The sequence below is a fragment of the Gymnogyps californianus genome, chromosome 3 (assembly GCF_018139145.2).
Source record: "Gymnogyps californianus isolate 813 chromosome 3, ASM1813914v2, whole genome shotgun sequence".
Taxonomy (NCBI): Eukaryota; Metazoa; Chordata; class Aves; order Accipitriformes; family Cathartidae; genus Gymnogyps; species Gymnogyps californianus.
In genome coordinates, this window is record NC_059473.1 from 11597629 (window position 1) to 11620347 (window position 22719).

Here is a 22719-nt window from a genome sequence, read left to right on the forward strand (position 1 = left end):
TCAGATGGCAGTGCTGTAGCCGTCGGGCACTTGTGGGGCCTCTCAAATGACAGCACCTCGGCTGGGAGTCGCTCATGGGGCCTCTCACACCCCAGGATGGCGGTGCTGTAGCTGTGGGGTACTTGTGGGGCCTCTCAAATGGCGGCGCCTCGGCCGTGGGGTACTGCGGAGCCTCTCGCCCCTCGGGACGGCGGCGGTACTGCGGATCCCCCGCCCCGGGTGGGACGACGGCACCTCAGCCCCGCTGCCTCCCCCCGGGGGGGGGGGGGGAGTCGGGTCCCTCCACCAAGAATCGGAGCCGCTCCCGAGGGGACGGAACCGCAACCCCCAACGCGGCGGGGCAGGGGCAGCCCCTTCCGCCGGCCGCCGCGGCGGCTCCACCCCCGGGCGGCGGGGAGAGGCGGTGCCTCGGCCCCTCCCGCCGCCGCCGCCGCCGCCGCCGCCACCGCCGCACGGGCCGCTTCCTGCGCCGCGCCGCGCCGCCCTGCGCGGGGGGGGGGTGGGGGGGGGGAAGCGACGTGTCGCCGCGGAGGCGCCGCGCTAGGCCGCGCCGCCCGCCCGGCGCCGCAGGTAGGCAGCGGGGAGCTCGCCCGGCCGCCCGCCCGCCGCTAGGCCGCCGACGCAGGTGCCTCCCCGCCTCCGCCCGCGGCCGGGGGGCTTTCCCGGAGAGCGGCCGGGAAAGTTGAAATTTCCTGGGTGCCCTTTGTCTTTGCGGCCCGGGCCCGCCGCGGGGCGAGGGCTGGGGAGCGGCCTGGGCCGTCTGGAGGAGAGGAGGGCGTGAGGGAAGGGGTGCCAACTTCGAGGCGCGGGGGGGGGTGGTGGTGGTGGTGCCGCCCGGTTCTCCCCTTTTCCTGCAAATTTACGTTTTGTATTTCCATGGTAACCCCCCTGTGGGAAACGGGCGGCGTCTGAAGTCGGTGCCTGTGCCTGGCAGGGAGGTGTTGAGCGTGTGTGGAAGTGTCAGCGTTAAGCCAGGCTTTCCTGGGCCGCCCTGAGCACGGCCGTCGCGACCCTCTCTCATGTGGGCTCTCTCCTGCAGGTCACCGACGCGCCGTCCCCAAGCTCTGAGACCCCCCAAGCTCTGAGACCGGGCGGTTTTCCGTACGATGCGACGGGGGGAGATATGACGACGGCCTCCCTGAGATACTGCCGGCGTGTTCTCGCTAAGGTACGGCCGGCTCCTCCCGTGGCGGTGCCGCGCTCGTCAGGCACAGCTTTTGTAAGCGGTCGGCGCTGGCGCGGGGAAGTGGCATTTGGAGCAAGTATTTGGGTTTTTTTCTCTGTAATGCTGGCGCATGACACCCGTGTTAATGGCAACCGGGATGGCCTGGGATGTGGAGTGCTAAAGGATTGGTTGGTTCCAAAAACCACTTAGGATTGCGATGGTTCCTGGGTTTATAGACTATTCTAAAATTGTGTGCGTAGACAAGCGTCACTTCTTACCTTTCCTTACTGTAATTTTTCAAACACAGTGTGTCCTGTTGAGAGAAATACCCATATGTGTTTGTAAAATATCAATTTCCTGCACTCTCAACAAAAAATTAGCTTTCTCTCTCTTTGACTGTCCAGTTCTGGCCTTAGTATTTTATTGATTCTCTGTTCCTTCTCTGTTTTTCTTATATTCTCTAAATACTTAGGATTTCTGTTACAGAACGTCAGGTGATCCCAAACGTGTAAAGTACCTATTTTAAAGTATATCAGAATATTTATTTGACTACAGATTTGCATGTATGGGTTTTTTTGAGAGTTTTAAAGCGCAGGTGGTGTATTGACTTTACTGTCTTACCTGTACCCTATCTGATGGAGTCCTGAATGAGAAGAAGTCCTGTGGACTTCTGCAGAGCTGTGGTCCTGTGCAACCACAGCTGCTTTGCAGCCCTATGAAAAAATGCTTTTACTAAAAAACCTGACTGCAGTACGTTAATTGTTGTAGTGGCTGCAGTAATTACTACTTTAGCCTGAGAGCCAGTGTGACTCTTTCCCAAACTGTAGTATAGACAAAAGCTATAGTTCCCTTGAAATCCTCTGGGCATAGGATGGTGCTTCTGTTGGGCAGGAAAACAATGCCAAAAATGAACTAATTGGCAGGAGATCTACGGCTGTCTAAGCAAAAGCCACTGTGCATCGTGTGGGCAGCCTCAGCGGTGAGGTCTGAAGGCTGCGTGCTGAGAAGCAGCTCTACCTTTCCCATCCCATTTGCCAGTAATAGGATCTGTCCTGCGTGTCCTGTGTCTTCAGTACTGTCTTTCTCTGTAGTAGGAGTCTGGCGCATGTGTGGAGGAATTTTGCCTTCCTATTGACAGCACAAACTTCATGGGAGGAGAAGGGGATGTACATTTCCAAGGTTGAACAGGACTATTGTTTGCCTGAGAAGTGTCGGGAGCCACTAGAGAGAGTGGAGAAAGCAGACTGCAGACTTGCTCTTTGGCAGTTTGAGTGGGAAGAAGTTGGGAAATGGAATCATGGAGGTATCGTTTCTTCTTTTGGGGCAGCAACTCTGTGTAGAAGCCACTTCTGCTTTCTTTCTTCAGACTTTTGGGGAAATGGGGAGCTGCAAGTTTCTCAAAAAGAGTAGTGAAGGGCCATGAACATCTTCTCATCCTTCCAGTTGGGAGGCTCAGCATTTTTTTTTTTTGTTTCTGTTATTTTTTTCTTTCTTTCCTTTTTTTTTTAACGCTTTATTTTGTTTATTCCTCGTCTTATTTTATGAATGTAGCATAATGAGAGAAAGGGTGAGCACGAATGGATGTTCTACATATATATTTCTGGGTACTCATATGATTAAGTCCAAAGAAATATTTACCAGCACATCTAAGATTTGTCTTCCCTATATTTTTAACTTTTTGCAGCCACTTCACTTTGGTGCTAGGTTTTAAAACAAGATCTGAGTATTCTTTTCGAAAGGTAAAGAATCCGTAATGTATTTCCCTTGTAGTAGAAAATGGCGGATCCATTTACTGATCAGATGTTCCAAAATACTCATCTTTGAATAGAGAAAAAGCTAGGATATTTCAACTGTTAATCTGGTTCTTAAAAGTAAAAAAGGAGCCACTTTGGACGTGGGGGTGTGTCTGTTTAAGACGTTACTAGAGTTGGAGTAGCATATCTGGTGCTTTGCAATATGGCAGAGAGTTCCCTTCAGTTTTACACAGTTACTGTAAGCAGCAGTGTAAGACCTTCCTTTTATTTTTTGACATTCTAAATGTAGCATAGCCATACTGTTTTTTATGTTTATAGAAATATTTATTTATCTTGTAAATGGAGCCTATTTGAGGGATGAAAAGGAAGTGATGTGAATAGAGGTGATCTGTTTCATTTGATCTTCTGTTGGGCAGGTATTAACACCACAAGAACTATCAACAAACATGGGTGGCACTCTCTGTTGCTCACCAAGGTAAAGTTCGGATGGTCTCGTTTGCTGAGTACTTGCCCTACAGAGTGACTTACTGCCTCTCGCTAGTAGACTGGCATCCTATGTCAAGACCACTCGATAAGACTTGGTATGAGCTATGCTGTGCCTGCTTTTGGATAATCCCTGGTCTCGGCTTTTTGCGTAATGTCAAAACTATTAAATGTTTTTATTTGGCTCTTTCATAGCTACTTGCAGTTGTTCCGGGCTTTGGTAAGCCTTTGGAAATACATAATTCTCATGAAAAATCACATTTTTAGAAAATTAGTTTCAGATTAACAAACTGAGCCTAACCCTGCTGAAGATAACAAGTGGAGAGCCTGCACGGGGAAACTTGCTGTTGACGCAAATTGCTGTCAGCTTCTGTCGAACTCCTTTCATGAAGTTAGGACCTCAGTGTTACGATTTTTGCTCTGGCTGGTGCCGTTCTTCTGCCTTTCCTCAAAATGTCACTGTTATGCGGTCTCTGCCTTTGACAGACTTCTAGCTGGAATGCCTGCCGGGGCTCCTTGATCTTTGTTCAGCTGCATGTACCTCTGTGGAGCTGTATGAGATGCTCATATTTCACCATTTTCCAAGGGGATAATGCACACTGTAATGCTGATGCCTGAAAAAAAGAGTACAAAGAGATTTCACTCTCCTCTTGTGTGATAGTGTGGGCAACTAAGCACAAGGCCTTTTCTGACATATATTTTTACTGCTTTGTTAATTGTTTCTGAATGATTCTACCACCCCTGGCATGGAAGAACTTGATGCATAATGACCTAAATAGCTGTAGGAAGGTCTGTTCCTCCAGCACAGAAGCTGCCTTCCAATTTCAAGTTAGTGTTCAGCATTGGGAAGTTAAGTTTCCAGATGAGAGGAATTGCATTTGGTACATTGGGTATATCACAGATGTTTCATTTAATTGTTTTATTCGGTACCTGAATGAAAGTGAAATGTTACTTTTAAGATAGTATGTCTATAGGGAGATAAATTGCTTTCCAATTTTTGACAAAATGTTTACACTTGTGTATTATTCTGAATAACTTGTGCATACGTGCACTCAAATAACAATACGTTATTCAGTGATGGGGCTTTTTGGAGTAATTTTTTTAGAGGATCTTATTCTTGTATTTAAAGAAGTGAAGTTCAACTAAAGCTTTTTTTTCTTTTTGGCTTTTTTTTTTTTTTTTTCCTTTTAAAATCTGCTGTTCATGTGCCTTCAGCTGGGGAGGGCAAAAGAAACCAGTACAAAATATAGTAATACAAAAGTCAGATGCTGTTTTACCCTGGCCTTGTATTCTACCCACAGTGCTTTGCAGTGGGGATGCAGCTGTCCTGTTCTTTCTTTGTAGTCAGATAACTTTTTTCCTTGCCTGTTTCCCTGTTTGAGGAGAGCATTTTGAGATGGCATTCTGAAAGAGACGACTTAAGGGGAGGATGGTGGCATTACTCTTTAAGCTATCCAAGTGCTCTTGCTTTTCCACAGTCCCCATTATGCAGTTTGCTGAGGAAGTAGCACAGTCTGGCTCAGCTCAGCGCCATCCAAGGAATTACAGAATATGCTGGATCATAACAGCACATCAAGCAGGGCTGATGAGAAATGCAGATAACTCATACGTAACTTCCTTGTCAGGTTGCTTTCATCCTGGCAAGGCTAATCTGGATGGTCATCACTCATGCTAACGTTGCAAAGAAGGTATACTCTCAGTGTGGGAACATGAGATTTGGGATGCTATTGAAAGATGTGCAGAATGCGCTAAAAGACCTGTGTGTTTATGAATACAAATATATGTATATTTATTAGGCTTTCAGAAAGGCCGGGCTGACACAGGCTTCTCTCCGAGTTGTGTAAGGAGGTTTGATGTTGGAGTGTGCACCAAATGTAGATGGCTTGCCATGGGGACAAGTCACAGCTCTCCTCTGACTCTAGCCTCGTTGTTCCCCTGACAATCATCTGCTTCCTACCTAAAACCCCACAGTGGAAACAGGTGTTCAGAAAGAGCTTGGGTTAGCAGAACAGCTTCCACAACCTTAACCTCATTCTCTGAAACTGCGTAAACATTTCTGCTGAAAGCTAACCTTCTTGGCTCCGCCACTGAAAGAGCGATGTCTGTCTTGGGGCACAGTGACAAGTGTGGAAATTTCAGCCCGAGGAATTAGCTGGTTGAAAGAAATTGAAAGCTCGCCTTAGTCCAGGCTGGTTCATATTGTCTTACAAAGGTGGTATGTACTTTGCTCATACCATGGTTTCCTCATTACAGGGTTAAATCCTGCTGGTTTAGCAAAAAGAGCAGTATAATAATGGAGTGGGAAACCTAAACTTTTGTTCAGAGTAAATATATTAGACCAATAACAGGCATGTTATTGGCTGTTGTGGTCCTGGAAGCAATCCCTTGTGCATTTTTCTCTCTTAGTTATGTTTCAGCTATCCTTTTTCTTAATAAATATCTTTGGTATTTATCACTTCTAGAAATGGTGAAATATTTTGCTTTAGCTTGACTTGTGGGTGGCTTCTGATGGTTTTCTATTCCGAAGGGTGTTGGGTAACCAGAACAGTACTTTAAAATGTTTTGATTTCACTCTGTTGTTGCCAGACAAAGCCATGAAAAGCAGCAGGGACTTTAGCATGCCATTCGTGTTCACAGAGAAACTTCTGCTTGCCTTGCCTTTGGGATGCAGAGTGTACCTCTTGAAAAGTACCTAGTGATGTCCAAGTGCGGCTCATCATGGACAATATGGAATACTTAAAGGAGAACTTGCTCAGTGTTGTGTGGTCAGTGGAAGCCCTGGGCTCGTTCCCCTGGGTGCTTAGTGTCTCTTCTCAGATGTCACTATTTTTGAAGCCAAAATTGAATTTGGAGAGCAGATTCTATGAATTGAATGAAAGGCTAGAGCTAATAAGCTTCATGTTCCTGGGTGCCCCTTGTAGTACCAGCTAACTTATCAAAACTACCAATTTAAGTTGAAGGTATTACTAGTAGGTTGTAGATTTATTTTCATTTGGGAGGGAGAGCATGGAGAAAGGAGAAATATGGGTTTCTTTAGTGCATAAATTGAGACTTACTTCAGGCACCTTGCAGGGATTGTGCTGGCTTCATAAATTCTGATTTGTATTGTTAATACAAATTACAGCTTTACAAACTGAAGTGTGCACACATGAAAATTCCCAGTAAAAATTATTAACTCATGTAAAGCTGTTACTTTAAGTAGTAAATAGACAATTGGTTGATAATGCTGATGGAAAACTGTCCAAAAATGAGGAAATACAAAGTTAATATCCTTGAATTAGGCGAGGTTTAGTTTGCACCTTCTCTAATATTGTGTTTCTATAGAGATAATACTGAATGTTTCGGTAGCGAAGACTTACCATCTGAAAAACAAAGCATGCGAATAACGCTCAGAATATGGAAAGGCAGTTTCTGAAGGACTTCGTGCAAGTCTTAATACTTACAAAAACAAGCACATGCTCAAGAGTTATAACCGTCCTGTGCAGTTACTTCTGAGTAATACGCTTTGTTGTTTGTTGTGCTGCTCTTCTAACTGCTGAAACCTCGGGTGTGAAACTCAAGAGTCATAGCATAGTCATCACAGAAATAACTTCTTAAAATTCGTGTGATTAATACATTACTAACTGCACAGATCTTCTACTTTGCTGACTGTACAGTATCCAAGCATGTGGTTATTACATTTGTCATCACAGTCATTTTATTCCATGCTGTACGTTGTACAACTGTGTCATATCATAGTTGCTGAGCATGTTCTTGAACAAGAATTTTTTTAAAGAGGAAGCTGTAAGATTGTTGAATATGAATTATTAATCTTCATGTGTTCAGACTGTAAGAATACCATAAATTCAAATAATCAAAGCTATTTTCATTGTTGCGATGGTTGATTTTTTAAATTTTTTTTATGTTTCACTTCAGTGATATTAAGTCATTACAGTGACAGTGTAATTTAATGTCATTTTTTAAACTAAGAAAATTAATACAGTGTGTACAAAATAAATTTAATATATTGAAGACATGTTGCAAATATAGCTGTAATCCTCTAAGTATTTCCATCATTACTCTTGTGTCTAACCCCTAAAGTTTTTTTTATTGTGTTAGTTTAATACACATTGCTAGATAAAACGTGAGTAAAATATGGTGATTACTGGGAGAACAGAGTTAATCTAACCCAGTTTTAATTGTATATAATTTAAATATTGATGTCATTAAGTTGCACAGTTGCATATTCTTATTGCTGCACATATGCTCTTCTAAGTAGGAGGCTCAGGGGACTCACCATTTCATAATTCATTCTGCACAGCTTGTGCAGTTAACTACATTTACCTGCGTTTCACTTGCATTTAAAGTTGAATGAGTTAAAATATTCTGCAGCAGTTTTGTTCTATGTTAACATTAAGTTTCATTTTTTTGGTATGTTTAAATCAGCAAATTTATATATTGTTGCATATTTAAAAATGCTGATTCAGAACGCTGGTTATAGATTCATTTGTCTGTAAAATGTTTAGTAGTGTGGCATGAGGAACGGCTGTTCTGTTGGTGAAGGAATGAAACTATTTTTCAGTTGTGTGCGAGGTTAGGGTACACAGAAGGGCTCAGGTGTAGGGCAGGATTTTTGTCTTCATATAGACTTGTCACATATTCCTTTGTAATTCGCATTTAATTCAGGTAATATTGTACGGTTTTCTTTCTGTCTCTGAAGCTATACTTACTTGGCTAATTTAAGGACTGCAGTTTGAGGAATGCCCGGTTTTGGGCAGTACAGATGGGTTTATTCCTGTGCAAATGTAGCTGTTCATTGAGGTTAATTATCCATAAGGTCTTGACGTATGAGGCTACTAGAATAGCTGTTAGCTATGAATAATTTACTACAGCATCATATTGCATGCCACTTAAGAAGGCCTCTGCCTGTGAATCCTTACATCTTGTTGAAATCCACTCAATAGTATGAAGGTTACTGCTTGCATTGATATTTTATTGTACTCATTCTATTTTAAGATTTGCCAGTGTACAAAGGCAATGTAAATATTTTATGGTGATAAGTAATGAAAATACCTGTGCAAGAATAGCTATAGTTTGTCTTTGAAAAGCTGAGGTATTGAGCTAGTCTTCAGTGTTAAATTGTCTTTTAAATTTGTTTTAAATCTTGGACTGGCATAATGCAGTTAGGATTTTCTCCAGTGAGATTTATGTAGTTCAGACAATTCATGGCTTAGAATATACTTGTAGGCAATAATTCATTATGGGGAAAGGAGAGAGGCTTAATGAAAGACTTGCTAGCAAGAGTACAAGATTTCAGTGCTTTCTACAAATTGCCTTAGTTGCTCATACATCTGGCTATAGCAGACTGTGTCTCATATTACAGAGGCTTTTTCAGGAGAAAAACTACAAATACAGAACTTTGAAGCAGTTCCAAGTGCAGATAAATTTACTGTATGCCTTTAGGAGACTTGATAATTATAACTTAGCACTGGATGTGTTTTTTAAGAATGCTAATATGATAGTGTTTTGTCATTATCATAAACTAGTTTTTTCACAAAAACACCCCAAAACGTTAGGGAAGAGCTTCATGAAGAAAGAAGTTGCTTTGGAAATGTCAAGGGAAGAACATAAGAATATGAACATGCAACAGAAGTAGTAGAGAAAAAGTTTTCTTTGGGGCTTTTTGGGGAGAGAGACTGATGCTTTATGATATTTAAGGAAGGTCTGTCACATGTCTGGAAAGGTTTTTTCCCTTTCTGACTACTTCCAGATTTCCATTAGTGCTGCCATTCTCTATCTCTACTAGTAAGTTTTTCTAGTATAAGAAAGAAGGGAATCCCCTCCCAAGAAAACCTGGGAGACAGATTTTCAGTCATTGTGCAGCATTTTTAGAAAGGATTCTGCCAGTCTATTTTCACCCCTTTTAAAAGTCACTTTTAAAAATTAGTGGAAGCATGTTATCCTCCTTGTCTTGCTGCATTGTTGGATAGAAGGGGGGAGAGGCATGTGAACATCAGGAATGGTACCCAATGGACAGAGTTTTGGCCAGAATACGTGTTTGTTAGTCGTTATGGACCCGTTCATTGGGATGCTCTATTACGTATCTTAACTCATCTTTAGAATTGTTTTGTAGGACGCTTCCAACCTCGTTTAGAAAGTAGAACTTTTTTTCTTTTCTTTTCCAAATGAGATTTGCTGTAATACATGTGATGCTGTTAGAAGTTGACACGGTGATGTACAGTCATCCCTTGGTGCCTGCTTCAGTGATTGAAGATAAAATAGGCCTTTTATCTTTTCGTGCTCCTTCACAGGGTAGTAAGTAATTTAGGTGTCCCTTAAGGGTTGGTAGTTAAATGCTAAGATCTTGCTAGATGTGTTTATTTCTCCTTAAAGGCGAGGACTCAGATCGGTCCCTTTGAACGGGCACTCTTTGAGCTGTACGTTATAGGTATGTTTTAATAAACTCTTAAACCTCTAATAGTTCTGCAGTTTACTACTGACTCAACTGATACTTTGATGGAAACGCAGCTTTGTTTACAGATGGAAGGAACTCATTATGTTGTTCAGCCCTGGCATAAAATTTTTAAGGCTGTTTATTTTCAAATTGGGAGCTTAAAATTCAACTGAAAATTAGTGGGACTTTCCTTATTCCGGAGCTTTTTGATCTATGTTTTAAATGTCTTCTCTCTGGAAATACTTTTTATGCTCAAATAAACTATAGTTTACTGGGCAGCCACAAAAAGTTGAATTGTCAGTTTTCCTGATTCAAGTGATAAAAGATGTCTATGTTCTATGCATAGTACATGCTTGTGCTTTTCTGGTATGCTCGTATTCTTCAGCTTCTGATTTGTCTGAAATCCGATTATTTCAATTACTATAAATCATTAATGATATATTGTATCTGTGGGTAGCTGTTGCTGGGCTTGTCGGAATCACGAACATAGGTTGCAGACCTCCTCCTTCGGAAAAAACATTGCACCTCCTGTTGCTGGGGTCCTAACATTAAGGCAGCGCAACAAAGCGAGGGCACAGAATATCTCACCTGCACCCGTTATGTTTTTCACTGCAGCATGTAACGCACTGTGGTTAAACCTCACTGAGCGAGGCACGCCTTTGCAGACATCTCGCAGGATACTCTGCCCATCTCTGGAGTAGGGCACTTGCAGGAAGCCTCTCAGAGGTGGGCACGGCCAGCTTCTGTGAGCTCCCTCGGCTGTGGTTATGCACCAGTTTCATAGGCTTTCGGTCTTGGCCTAAGCCCATCATGCAGATGGGGTAGTTTTTCTTAGGGTTGTCTTACTGCCGCTAGTTGCTGGTCTACGAAGCAGTTCTTTGCAGACTGAGATCATTTGTCTCTCTTTCCTTGCCCTGCCTGGGCGTCGTGCTTGTTGTGGAGTGCAGCCCCCAGGACGTAGAAGCACTGTGGGGACCAGATGCAAAAGGTGATCTGCTCCCTGCAGTCACTGAGGGTAGTAGGTAGGAGGGCAGAGGAGGTGGAAGGCTCTACATTTGTCTACCCAAGCTTCCTGATACCTGTGAGGAAGTTCTGCAGTGAATGTGTGCACTCTGGCTGCAATAGTTATGGCAAGAGAAAGGAAGAAGTGTTTGAAAGTCTTTTTTTTAAAGTACCATTTTATTGGTGCTGTGCGCAAGAACAAGCTATCCTCCAAACCTAGACATGTGGGAGGAAACAGACTGAAGTTACGTTCTGCCTTTTATTTTTGTGTTTAAAATAAACTTTCCCTTGTTGCTGTAGAAATGTGTCAGTTAAAGTGTTGCAGTTCATAAAATACTACGTAGCTGATGGAGTGTCATTGTTTTGATACAATCTGTAACCAGAACTTTATAAAAGCCTTGATATTTATTGTTTCTTATTTAGCTTTTATCAAGTGGTGATTTTATGCAATGGCATCAAGCCACAGTTCTTCACCAGTGCCTCAGTCAAACAGCAGTGATGCTTTCTTTAAAAAGGAAATGGATGCCACGAAACGCTTTCGACCTGTGCAGTCACTGCCTGATGTGTGTCCCAAGGAACCTACAGGTAACGTTGGTGCGCAAGGAGAGTGAAAACGGAGTTAAATTTGCTAATCCATTTGCAATTGTTCAGTCAAATTTTCTCATATAGTGGGTGTAGTGTACTAAGCCGTAGTCTTATTTCAAAGTATGCTGTAGTTCTGCTTTATACCACCCAGTGTCCCTTTGGAGCAATGGGAGAGCCTTCCTATTTGCAGCTTGTTTTTAGATGTCCACATTATAGATGGGATCTTGCTTGTGTGATTCCACATTATAGCTACGATCCATACTACATGCAAGAAGAGGGTATATTCTGTCAGAGCCTGTAACAGATGTGTCCAGCTTGCTTGGAGTCTAGCTGCATTGCTTCTGTGAAACACCCCAGACCTCTTGCAGTAGGAAGCAAGAGACCAAGACCTGTCTCTAGCACTGTGATAAGTCTCTAGTGCTGTCGTAAAACCAGGTTTTGGTCACAGTTATAGCTGCTGTGGTATACTAAAGCTTAGTTCATAAAAAGGAGTAGGTGGGGTGGGATCTTAAGAATTACGAAATATAGTGCTAATGAATTTCAACTGTCATTGTCATCGAGTTCAGATTATTAAAAATATGTTTGTGGTTGGAATTTTTTTCTCTTAAGTAAAAGCTAATGTTGTTGAGCTAAATATATTTAATGAGTGTGAATACACCACTGCGTTCACAACTTGTGTTGGTTAATCTGATAGAATAAACGCAAGTTAGAGTGTTGCAGAGGGAGAATATCATGTGTCTTTTGCATAGATAATTCTGATCCACTATGTAATTGTGAAAACACGGTTTGCTTAAGAACCACATTTTAGAAAAAATACAACTTTCGGTTTCTCACCTTAACAAACTGTCTTGTCTTTTGTGCTACAGGCGATCCCAATAATTTATGTGACAGCCCATCTCTAGTTGTGGATCAGCACAGATGGACTATTTATCATTCCAAAGTCAATCTCCCAGCAGCACTAAATGATCCTAGGTTAGCAAAAAGGGAATCTGATTTCTTTACAAAAACATGGGGAGTGGACTTTGTGGACACTGAAGTCACGCCTTCATTCTACCTCCCACAGATCACCAAGGAACACTTTGCATTATACCAACAGGAAATCACTCCGGTAAGAACCCAAAACTAGATGCATGTAGTACTAGGGGCCAGAAAGAGATTTGAGATCCTTCTTCTAATTAGAGATTTTCCCTGCTAGTAGTCCATCATACAGTTAGCTGATAATTAATTTGCTCTTCAGTGCTTGTTGACTCTTCATTAGGCATTTCTTGTTTTATAATCTCAGTATTCATAGTGTGGAAAATGCTGTCTAAATTCTCTCTAGGCAATTTCATTTTTTTTTTTTCATTTGTTTTTCTGAATGCTAAGCTCTGCACCAGGGCTTACAGTTCATATTTATTTTCTGATTATTAATCCTTTTTCTGTAAGGATTGTTTAATGATTGGGCTCTACAGTGCAACAGCATTTTCAGACCTTTGGATCAAATATAAAACATGACTATGTGCTGCAAGGATTTGAGATATGTTTTAAGAGTCTCTAATTGAAACATTTATACGTGAAGTTCTTAAACTATAAATAGGCCTGTTATCTCGATAATTTGTTTTGTAACAGGGAAGTTTAAGCTACAGCTAAGGACACCAGGACCAGTAGGAGACTTCTACAAACTCTTAAAATACAGGTGTCAGTAAGTATGTAGTGGTTGTTTGGGTTTTGGTTTTTTTTGTTTAACTGAAAGAACATGTGGAAGTCTCCCACTGTTTTCTGCTTCCTTGGTTTGTAACTTTCTTATTTTTTTGCTGGTACAGAATTGGCTGCAGGAAGTGCTACTTGTGTAAATCATAGTTAAAGGATGTGAAAGCGAATTGTCTGTAACTGAGCTATTGCCATTAGTTCACACATTCAACATTTAAAACGTTTAAGAGCTCTTCTGTTAAAATTAGCGTGTAGTGCAGTGACTGCTAAATGAAAGAAGATTTTGGGAAGAGGCAACTGGCCTGTGATGTAGCCTCTAGCAGAGATCTAGCTAACATTGGTGTTCTTTCGAAAAGTAGTTTCTCACCATTATGGTCTCTGGTGTTGTTTACACCTGTAGATAAAATTTGAAGCTCAGCATGATGAAACAAGATACGTGGTTTCAGCAAGGTACTCAGTAAGACATGGAAGCCATTTCTACTTTGATCCGATTTAATTTAGCAATGAAAAAACATTCATTGTGTGTTAGTGTGATTTCTGGATTAGATGGCAAATAAATGTTTGGATATGTAATTACAATTGATCTATGGTTATATCTTATTATGTAGAGAAGTTATTACACCTCTTCGATAACTTTTGTGTTCATTTTCTCTGGAGACGTAAAGATAAAGAAAAAACCAACGTATCAACTACAGGTTGAAATTTTTGGTACCTTTCACCTGGACAAATATCATCTGAGCTTTTAAGAGGAAAAGAATACTATTGTGAACTTGTCCGAATTATTTGGCATTAACGCAGTTGTGTTTCACTGAAAATGTTCTGAATGTTCTGTTTCAAAGAAAAAATTCTTTTTTTTTAAGCCTCAGAATAATTCTTTAATATATTTTCTCTTTTACAGAGAGAGAAGGTTCATGAAAGATGCAAGAATATTTGTACTCCTAAAGATACCTTCGACAGGACTCTATTACACACCCACGGTACAGTCAAAGCCTTCCTTTAGTTGTTAAAAAGTAATTTCTTTTTGTATCAGTGTGTTATAGCATTCATTATTGAATCTCCTTTACTTGCTCGAGGGCTTCATGTGCAATAATAGCTGCTGATGATTTCTTTGTAACAATAATTGAAAACCCAGACATGGTTGACTAGAAGCATTCATGACCACTGCTGATATTTTATAGGTCAAAATGCTTGTGATACCTGCTCTTAAACTTTTCCTTGGCATGTTTGCATTCATGGCAGGTCATTATGTCCCTGGCAGTGTTTTCTTTAACTTCCTTTTATTTAAGATCCATTGAAACTGTTGCATCAAATTTCTAGCAGCTGTTGACTTTGCAATGAAGAATGGCAGTGCTGGGCCATTCCTGTCTCTCTGCCATGACGATCATGGAATGGCTGAGGTGGGAAGTGGCATCTCAGGATGGTCTAGTCCAAACCACCTGCTCAAGCAGGGTCACCTACGGGAGGACAGTGTCTGGTTGGGTTTTGAATTTGTCCATGGATGGGGATTACACAACCTCCCTGGGCAACCTGATTCAGTGTTTGACCACCCTCACAGTAAAAGTGTTTCCTTATGTTCAGATGGAATTTTTCATGTATCAGTTTCTGCCCGTTGCCTCTTGTCCTGTCACTGGGCACCACTGAGAAGAGCCTGCTCTGTTTTCTTTACACCCTCTCATCAGATATTTAAAAACATTGATAAGATCCACCCCTGAGCTTTTCCAGGCTAAGCAGTCTCAGCTCTCTCAGCCTCTCCTCCTATGAAAAATGCCCTGGTCTCTTAATCATCTTTGTGGCCCTTCACTGGACTCGCTCTAGTATGTCTAGGTCTGTCTTGTACTGGGGAGCTCAGAACTGGCCACACTGCTCCAGATGTCTCACCAGTGCTGAGTGGAGAGGGAGGATCACCTTCCCTCAACCTGCTGGCAATGCTCTCCCTAGTGCAAGCTGGGATGCTTTGCCGCAAGAGTGCACTGCTGGCTCATGGTCAGTTTGTTATCTGCCAGGACCCCAGGTCCCTCTCTGCAGGGGTGCTTTCTAGCTGCTAGACCCCTAGTGTGTAATGGTGCCTGGGGTTATTCCTCTCCAGGTGCAGGACTTTGCCTTTGCCTGTGTTGAACTTCATGAAGTTCCACTCTGGCTAGTTCTCTGCTTAGTATTTCTCTGACTACTGTTAGCAAAGACTACCTGGCAAACTTTTTTGGTGTCCACAGCTGTAGCAAGGCTGAATTTCAAGATTTTATGGAAATAGTTCAGCTAATATGAAACTGGACAGGGAAGCTGAGAGGCAAAATGAAAAAGAAAAGACAAGCAAAAGGAAAAGAAACACTCATAACCTGGAGCAAGCTTTTAATTTTTAATTTAATTTACTTTTTCAAAAATGTTAGCATAAAAGGGTTCATTTGCCAATCAGTGTTTGATCAAGCTTGTCTATATCAATATCTACAGGTAATGCAGCAAGAAGCATTCAGTAGTTTACTCCTTTTGATCAAAGTCTTTCAGTCGGCTTTCTTCCTCCTTTTCCATGCAAAAGAAGCCCTTCTGTAGGGTTTCTCTGTGATTAGTGGTGTCATGGAATAGCTGTTCCTGAATGAGTCTGTTTTGCATACTGCAAAATAAAAGTTCCTTCTTCAGGCTTAGCTTCATCCATTTTGAAAGAGTCTTTTGTTTTTAAAAAGAGAAAATTACTGTGTCACCAAAGTAACTGGGAGCTTCTTGTGTAGACAGTTCCTAGTAGAAGCATCATTTGGTAAACTGAAACTCTTCATGTTCTATAATTTCTTTTGTTAGCGTTGCCTGTCTTCCTCTAACTCTAGCCCACAAGACTTGGCCTTTCACTTCCGTAAGAGTTGGTCTGTCCAAAGACTGAGGACAGCAGTTTGATTCCTAGGTTGCCTTTTGTATTTCAATACAAATAAAGTAAGAAACAAATCAAGTAAGAACCAAAGAGGTGAGAGAAATGTGGGAGATAATGCTGATGTAGTGTTTACCACGTTTGTCAGGGACGAGTAGACCGTCCAGCTGAGGTGTGGGCTTGTTGCCTTTAAGTTCCTCACCTTTTTTGGCCTCCAGTGTGCCCCCTCTTCATATGCACACGAAGTTAATGAGTAGGGGAGGAAAAGGGGATTTTGGCTGAACCTCAAAAGTCTGAATTTGCCTTTTCTTCAAGTTCTGCTGGGGTACAACGATGCACCTCTTTTCCCAGCTCAACTCTCTCACCCTCTGCAATTGTCAGGTCAGCTTACTTCAAGGGAAGGGCTGCTTCTGTGTTACTTGCTCAGCGTGCTTGGGACTCTGTCCTGAGCCCTCGTTCATCCTTTTTGCCAACCTTTGTGCATCCATCCTCCAAGTGCTGTGCAGAAGTGATTATATGGGCAGCTTCATTCTGGAGCATTAAAATCGGGGTGATGTTAGAGGGACCTTTTACTGGCCCTTGCTAGTTGATTGGACAGTGCATTAAGGAATGTGAAGTGCTAAGTAGATTGCTTTGTATGACTAAAATTTTTGCTATCAAACCAGCCAAGTGCGAGCATCTTTGAATGCTCTGAGCATGAGACCTAAACTACAAAGGACAACGGAGTGTTTCAAAGAATCAGAATATTTCAGGTTGGAAGGGACTTCAGAAGGTCTTTACTGCAACTGCCATCTCAAAGCCAGTTCAGCTGTGAGGTCAGGCCAAGCTGTTCAGGGGTTTATCCAGTCGGGCCTTGAAAACCTCCAGGGATGGAGAGTACCTAGCCCCTCTGGGCAGCCTGCTCCAATGCTTGGTTGTCCTCATAGTGAAAAAGGTTTTCCTTGTGTTCAGTCAGAATGTTTTGTTTCAATTTATAACCACTGTTCCCTGTCCGGCCCCTGTGAGGAACCTGGCATTGTTGTCTTGAAAACTTCCTCATAGGGTTTAATAGTGTTCAATATAATTGTTTTCCATTGTTTGCTCATGAATGACTACTTGTATTTTGTTTAATTTTAGATAAATCCAGGACAGATCTGGAACAAGTACCTAAGGTATGGTTCCTGTGCACTCTAAGCTTTTATAAGGATTTCTCACATGTAGTCTTGCATATATGAATGTACTCTCTTCTTTGTAGAAATTTTGTCCAAGCTCATTACTTGAGCTGATTCTCAAGCGGATCTGCAGTGCTCAGAATTTAAAAAGACTAAGAACAATCTGCTTTTTCTTTCTTTTTTTTTTGTTGTTTTTTTCCTGTGATCTTGATTTTTCTCTTACTTAAAGTAGAATATGAATGCCGTTATTTTTTTCATCTTTAATATTTAAAACCTCAGAGCTGGGCAAAATTAGCCACTCTGTGTTCTAGGAGGAAAGGGAAACTGAAGAGTTTGATAGAAGCTTGAATATTGCATAGCGTACAACTTAGCATTAGGTTTAACTCCTTGAATCCTTGAGCAAAGCCCTCTTGCATAGATGCTTGCAGCGTATATGATGTGGGTTTTTTTGTGACAGATTGACAAAAGACACAGCTCCAGATTCCATTTCAGTCTGAATAATTTTTTCTAGGTACATTAAAAAGTCAGAGCGTTAATATGGGTCAGCATCTTTGTGCCAGTCGTGTAGACTGTTACTTGAATAGCTGTCACTGCAATGTTTAAAGTCCAGGAAACAAGAATGAGTGTGGTGTGATGCTATAGTCTATGTTGAACCTTTTAAAATTACACTTCATAAATACAGGGAAAAGGGTACTACTGTCTGCCTGGAAGCTCAAGGTTTGTACCAGTTTTGTCAAGTAAAAGTAACATTATCAGAGAGAATTTTAGATTAATAGTTCTCCGAGATGTGTAGTTAATGTTACATGTTACTGACTCTTTCTGTGACCAGCGCGTTTGCCGCATTGTGCTAAAGGAGATCAGCTTGAGGCTCTGTTCCCTCCCAGGCAACACTTGCTGCACCCTGACAGCTGGCTGGATCCTCAGTCTGGTAGAAGCTATGGCCCCAGAAATGAGCAGATCAGCAGTAGGATGCCCCTGCTATTGAAGAACGTTTGCTCTGATCCTTTAGAGAACCCACCTGCAGTTTAATACTGCCTACGTTTTCACACTCAGGATGTTTAGATCATCTTGGGTGCTTGATAACCTATGTAATTTTGGAGCTGTGCCTTCCACTTTTAGGAAGATAAGACTTTGTCAGATCATACAAGCTTTTAAGGTGTAAAGTAAATTGGTTGTAAGGTCTGGAATGAATTTGTTTGCCTGGATAAACAAAAATTTGGTTTTTGAAAATCAATAAATAAGGTCCTTGTTAGCTTCATGAGACAGGAGGTCTGTTTAACTGGGGAGGAAAATGTAGGGGTGAGGGAGGCGCATTTATTTCTTTTGTTTTTCTGTTTCAGATTTTTATGAAACCAGATTTTGCCTTGGAAGATTCCTTAACATTTAATGCCGTTTTACCATGGTCTCATTTTAGTACTGCTGGTGGAAAAGGAAATCGTGATGCAGCTTCCTCCAAGTTACTTCAAGAAAAGGTACAACTTTGATACAAGATGTCGTTATTCATCGCAGCTGTTAGTTACTATAAAGAAACTCCATTGCTGCTGTTCTGTACTGTTTGTTGAGACATCGCTGTTATGAGCTTTGTTATCTCTCATTTTACATCGGGCTGCAGATTCTTCGTAAACAATGCAGGAAGCATCTTACTGAAAGAGAACTTTTTTCCGCTGCTAAATAAATCTATCAAATCTGGAAAAAAGAATCTGTATGGCATAATAACTGGCTATTCATGACTGCTAAAACTTAGTGAAGCAGGTATATATTGAGAACTTCAGAGATGTGGAGCTGTTTGTAAGGGAGGAAGAGCAATTCCATGAGAAGGGAAAGCTAGAGGTTGTACACTGTTTAAGACTATTGCTTTCTCACATCGCAGGAAAACTCCAGCTTCAAGGCGCTATGGTTTCTGTGCTAAAAGAAATACTAAATCCTAAAGTTTTTGTATGTCATGAGCTTCCTCTTACCTCTTGTTGCCATGTCATCTGCACTGATCCATTTTTGCATTTCGCAGGGGACTTGAGTGCATTGGAGAGCATGAAAGCAGAGCTGTTTCTTTCATATTGGAAACAGAAGTCTTTACTTGGTCTTTTTTTTTGTTAGTTATGTAGTCATACTGTAGAAAATCCCATAATGAATCATTTTTATGGTACAAATGCCTGTAAAATGCATATAGAAAATCTACGTAACTTTGGAGTCTGTTTTCTAGCTTTAATTTTCCCTCCTGTTTAACCTACTAAAGCTTCTGGGAGCTAGGAGGAAAAAGGAAAAAAAAAAATAGTAGTGGGGTGCCTTAAGAAAAAATAACGTGAGATCCTCTGGAAGGTGTTTCCAAATTTCCAGGAGTTAGTCTTCCTGCTCTCCCACCAGGTCAGGAGGAAGAGACAGGCTCTGCTGGAGGCTAACTTGATCCTTCCTTGGGTTGTCCTCCACACCTAAAGTTGGAGGAATACTTCTTTGGGGTTTCTTGTGGCAGTTGCTGTCTGAAGATGAAAAAGCAGTGTCTGGCGTATGCTTTAAACTCACGAAGTGTGCCGCAGCAGCAGGATGGGCACTCACCATGGACTTTAAGCGAAGGAGACCCAGAGCCCTCTCTGATGCAGTGAAGTGAAAATAAGGCTTTGAATAGCCATGAGCTATGCTTCTTTGGAGAGGTGATACAAATACTCAAATAGGATGAAACAGTTCTGTTGCCTCCAAAGCCATGTGCCTCACAAATTATTACACTGCTTCATATTACTGAAATGGGCCCGAATTTTTTGTTTTACTTTTTAAAGACTCTGAACTGCACGAGGTTTACACTTATCACATGTAAATAGGTACCCTGCTGCCATAATTATCCTTAGCTCCAGGCACCATTTTTCAACAGGAGTTTGAAAACCCTGCCTTAAGCACACATACTTAGGCTATTAGTGCTTTTCGACTGCTGCTGATCTACTGGAACAATTTCCCCATGATGTTTTTCTCTTCCTTACCTCCTTCCATGTCTTGCCCTACATTGGGACTGTAAGCTCTTTGAGGCAGGTACTATCATTTTGTTCTATTTGGTCTACCTTGCTTAGCATAGTGAAGGGACCTGGGGCATCTGGTTGGTACAATCACATAAATAAATGGTCATCGTAACACTTTCTCTGATCCCAGTGTCACAGTCTGTCTCATCTTTTCCTGTGGGCTAGGTGTGTCACAGCAGGTTGGTGGAGGATGTTTTTGATTAAACGTATTACAAAAAAGATGGGTTTGCATATTGTATAAATCCCCAGTGTTAAATACATGCAGGATGAAAATAACTATAAGAAGGAAACATGCTCCAGTTGATTTTCTTTCCATCTCTGGATGGGCCTTTTGAAATTCAGCATGAGGTTTGAGTGCTTGGCACCTCTTAGAAACCAGGTCATCTGAGTATTAGCATTCAGATGAGCATCCTAATGCCTCAGTCCTTTGAGTTTGCATATTCAGCATAAGCCAGAACACAGACTTTTTACAGCTCAAAGAACAGGCCAGCCCAGTGGTCTGGTAACTGTTCGACATAGAGAATTTGAATTTCAGGTTCTAAACATGTAGGCATACTCTGTCTCTGGGAATCCCACAGTGCCAGCGCACATGAAATACGCTTAATAGGAACTCCAACTGGTTGGCAAAAAACAACTGCAGCCAGGGATATCCTGAGGATTTTTCTGCAAAGAAGATGCTACAGCCTTTTAAATGAACAGTGTCATTCCAAAGCCATGTCATCAAGTATAGTCGGGCTGCATCTTTAGCAGCTTCAGTGACCCAAAGTGCATAGTGTATTTGCATGTGTATATTGTTCTTGCTTGCAAGCCAGTATCCAGAGCTGTCTCCTTGTTAATGGCCATATTCTAACAGTGCCAGTGTGCAACCATGTGGTACAAAAGCTTGGGTATTTTAAAATTGCTTGCTTTTCTACCTTGTAATTTTCAAGCAGGAGAGGCATCAGGTCAGCCTTCCCAAAGTGATTTTGAGCTCATTTAAAAACAAGTGATCAAATCACAATGGGTAGTTAATTGCTTGCTAATCTGACAAAGGGTTTTAATTTTTATTAGCAAAATTTCCTCGTGATAGAATAAGACAAATATCCTGAAAGTGTATTTGCATGGTGATAAACTTGCCAAATCATAACAACACTGTTTTTCCTCCTCCTTCCTCTTGCTAGCTGAGCCATTATCTGGACATTGTGGAAGTGAATATTGCTCATCAGATTTCTCTGCGCTCAGAAGCATTTTTTCATGCAATGACCTCTCAGCATGAGTTGCAGGACTACCTCAGGAAAACCTCCCAAGCTGTAAAATTACTTAGAGAGAAAATCTCCAAAATTGATAAAGTGATGTGTGAAGGATCGCTTCGAGTTTTAAGACTGTCACTCACCAGAAATAACTGCATAAAAGCATACAATAAACTGAAGTTAATGGCTACTGTACACCAAACACAGCCCACAGTACAGTTGCTGCTATCCACTTCTGAGTTTGTTGGAGCTTTGGACTTAATAGCAACAACACAGGAGGTGTTACAGCAAGAGCTTCAAGGCATTCACAGTTTCCGGTAGGTAACCATCTAGGAAATCAATAAAATGCAAGTAGAGCTAGAATGTGTTGAGCACATTACGTTGGCTGAAGGGGTTTGTTTTACCTTTGTTTGTTCATTCTTAGAGGACATAGTACTGAAGGTATAAAACGTAAGTGTGGCATAAGCAGTGTGACTAATGCATGTGCCAGAGATATTTTGGGGGGGGGGGCTGAACTTTTAACATCTAGATGCGTTGTACTCCATTCTTGTTTACAGGTGTTTTAGGGGTGCAGAAATGAGAGCCAAGCAGTGGCTGGACCTTCATGTTGCAGGGCTTGTAGCCCACAGCTGAGAGATGGTTTCCAAGTGGTGGTCCGCAATCCTTATGCATGCGGCACCCCAGAGATACAGTTCTTGCTACACAGCTCCACTACGGGCCTGTGTCTTTAGTGACTGACCTAGGCTTGTGGTGTTAGAGGAATATGCATGGACCATGTGTCAAATAGGTCGGCCTCCAGCCTGTGCTTGTGCTGGAGGAAGCTTTGCAAGCAAAAGCCAGTGCAAAGCTGTCAAACCATGGCTCAAAATGTGGTCTCAGGTTGACAACTGGTCAGACGGGACGTGTTCAGCCATGTCTGCTCTTGTGGAGAGCTATATTTACAGTGGCCAGGGGGTGCTTCCGCTTGCTCCATCCGACTGAGAAATCCAGTTCTGTGAGCTGCTGAAGTTGGGAAGGGAAGAAACAGTGGGAAGGTGCTGCCCAAGCTGCTGTTGCTACTGTTTTTTCACCTGTGTTTCCTACAGTGATGGGAATTAGTGAGTGCAAGGTCCTGTGCTGGCTGCTTCTGTTAACAGTGGATGCTTAGAGCTCCACTTGGGAGATGCTCCTGCACTGGACAAGGTCCTCTGTGATATGCAAGAGTATTAATACAGTAGAATCCTTTTAGCTGATGTAAAATAAGCTATTACAACCGTCATATACAGTTTAAAAGTGTTGTATGCAAAGCTGCCACTGTGGTATGATGCTAGCAGAAGTAGTGTATGTTAAATCAGCTCTGAGACTTGCATCAGCCAGTTGAGGAGCTGTATACTCA

General features: G+C 41.9%; 1 protein-coding gene across 3 annotated transcripts in view; it reads left to right on the plus strand.

Moving 5' to 3' along the window:
• Window positions 1-600: 600 nt before the first annotated feature.
• Window positions 601-22719, plus strand: part of VPS54 (VPS54 subunit of GARP complex) — a 53154-nt gene continuing 31035 nt past the window's right edge. The window contains exons 1-9 of one of the 3 annotated variants that reach the window (XM_050894982.1): window positions 601-625; window positions 1040-1168; window positions 11261-11422; window positions 12289-12394; window positions 12486-12530; window positions 14010-14088; window positions 17079-17113; window positions 18528-18585; window positions 21276-21661. In XM_050894982.1, the coding sequence (XP_050750939.1) occupies window positions 11287-11422; window positions 12289-12394; window positions 12486-12530; window positions 14010-14088; window positions 17079-17113; window positions 18528-18585; window positions 21276-21661 (845 nt within the window). In that variant the 5' untranslated portion in view covers window positions 601-625; window positions 1040-1168; window positions 11261-11286. Of the gene's footprint in view, window positions 626-1016; window positions 1169-11260; window positions 11423-12288; window positions 12531-14009; window positions 14089-17078; window positions 17114-18453; window positions 18586-21275; window positions 21662-22719 lie in introns of those variants that run through there. The other 2 variants (XM_050894980.1, XM_050894981.1) reach the window with 2 other exon arrangements.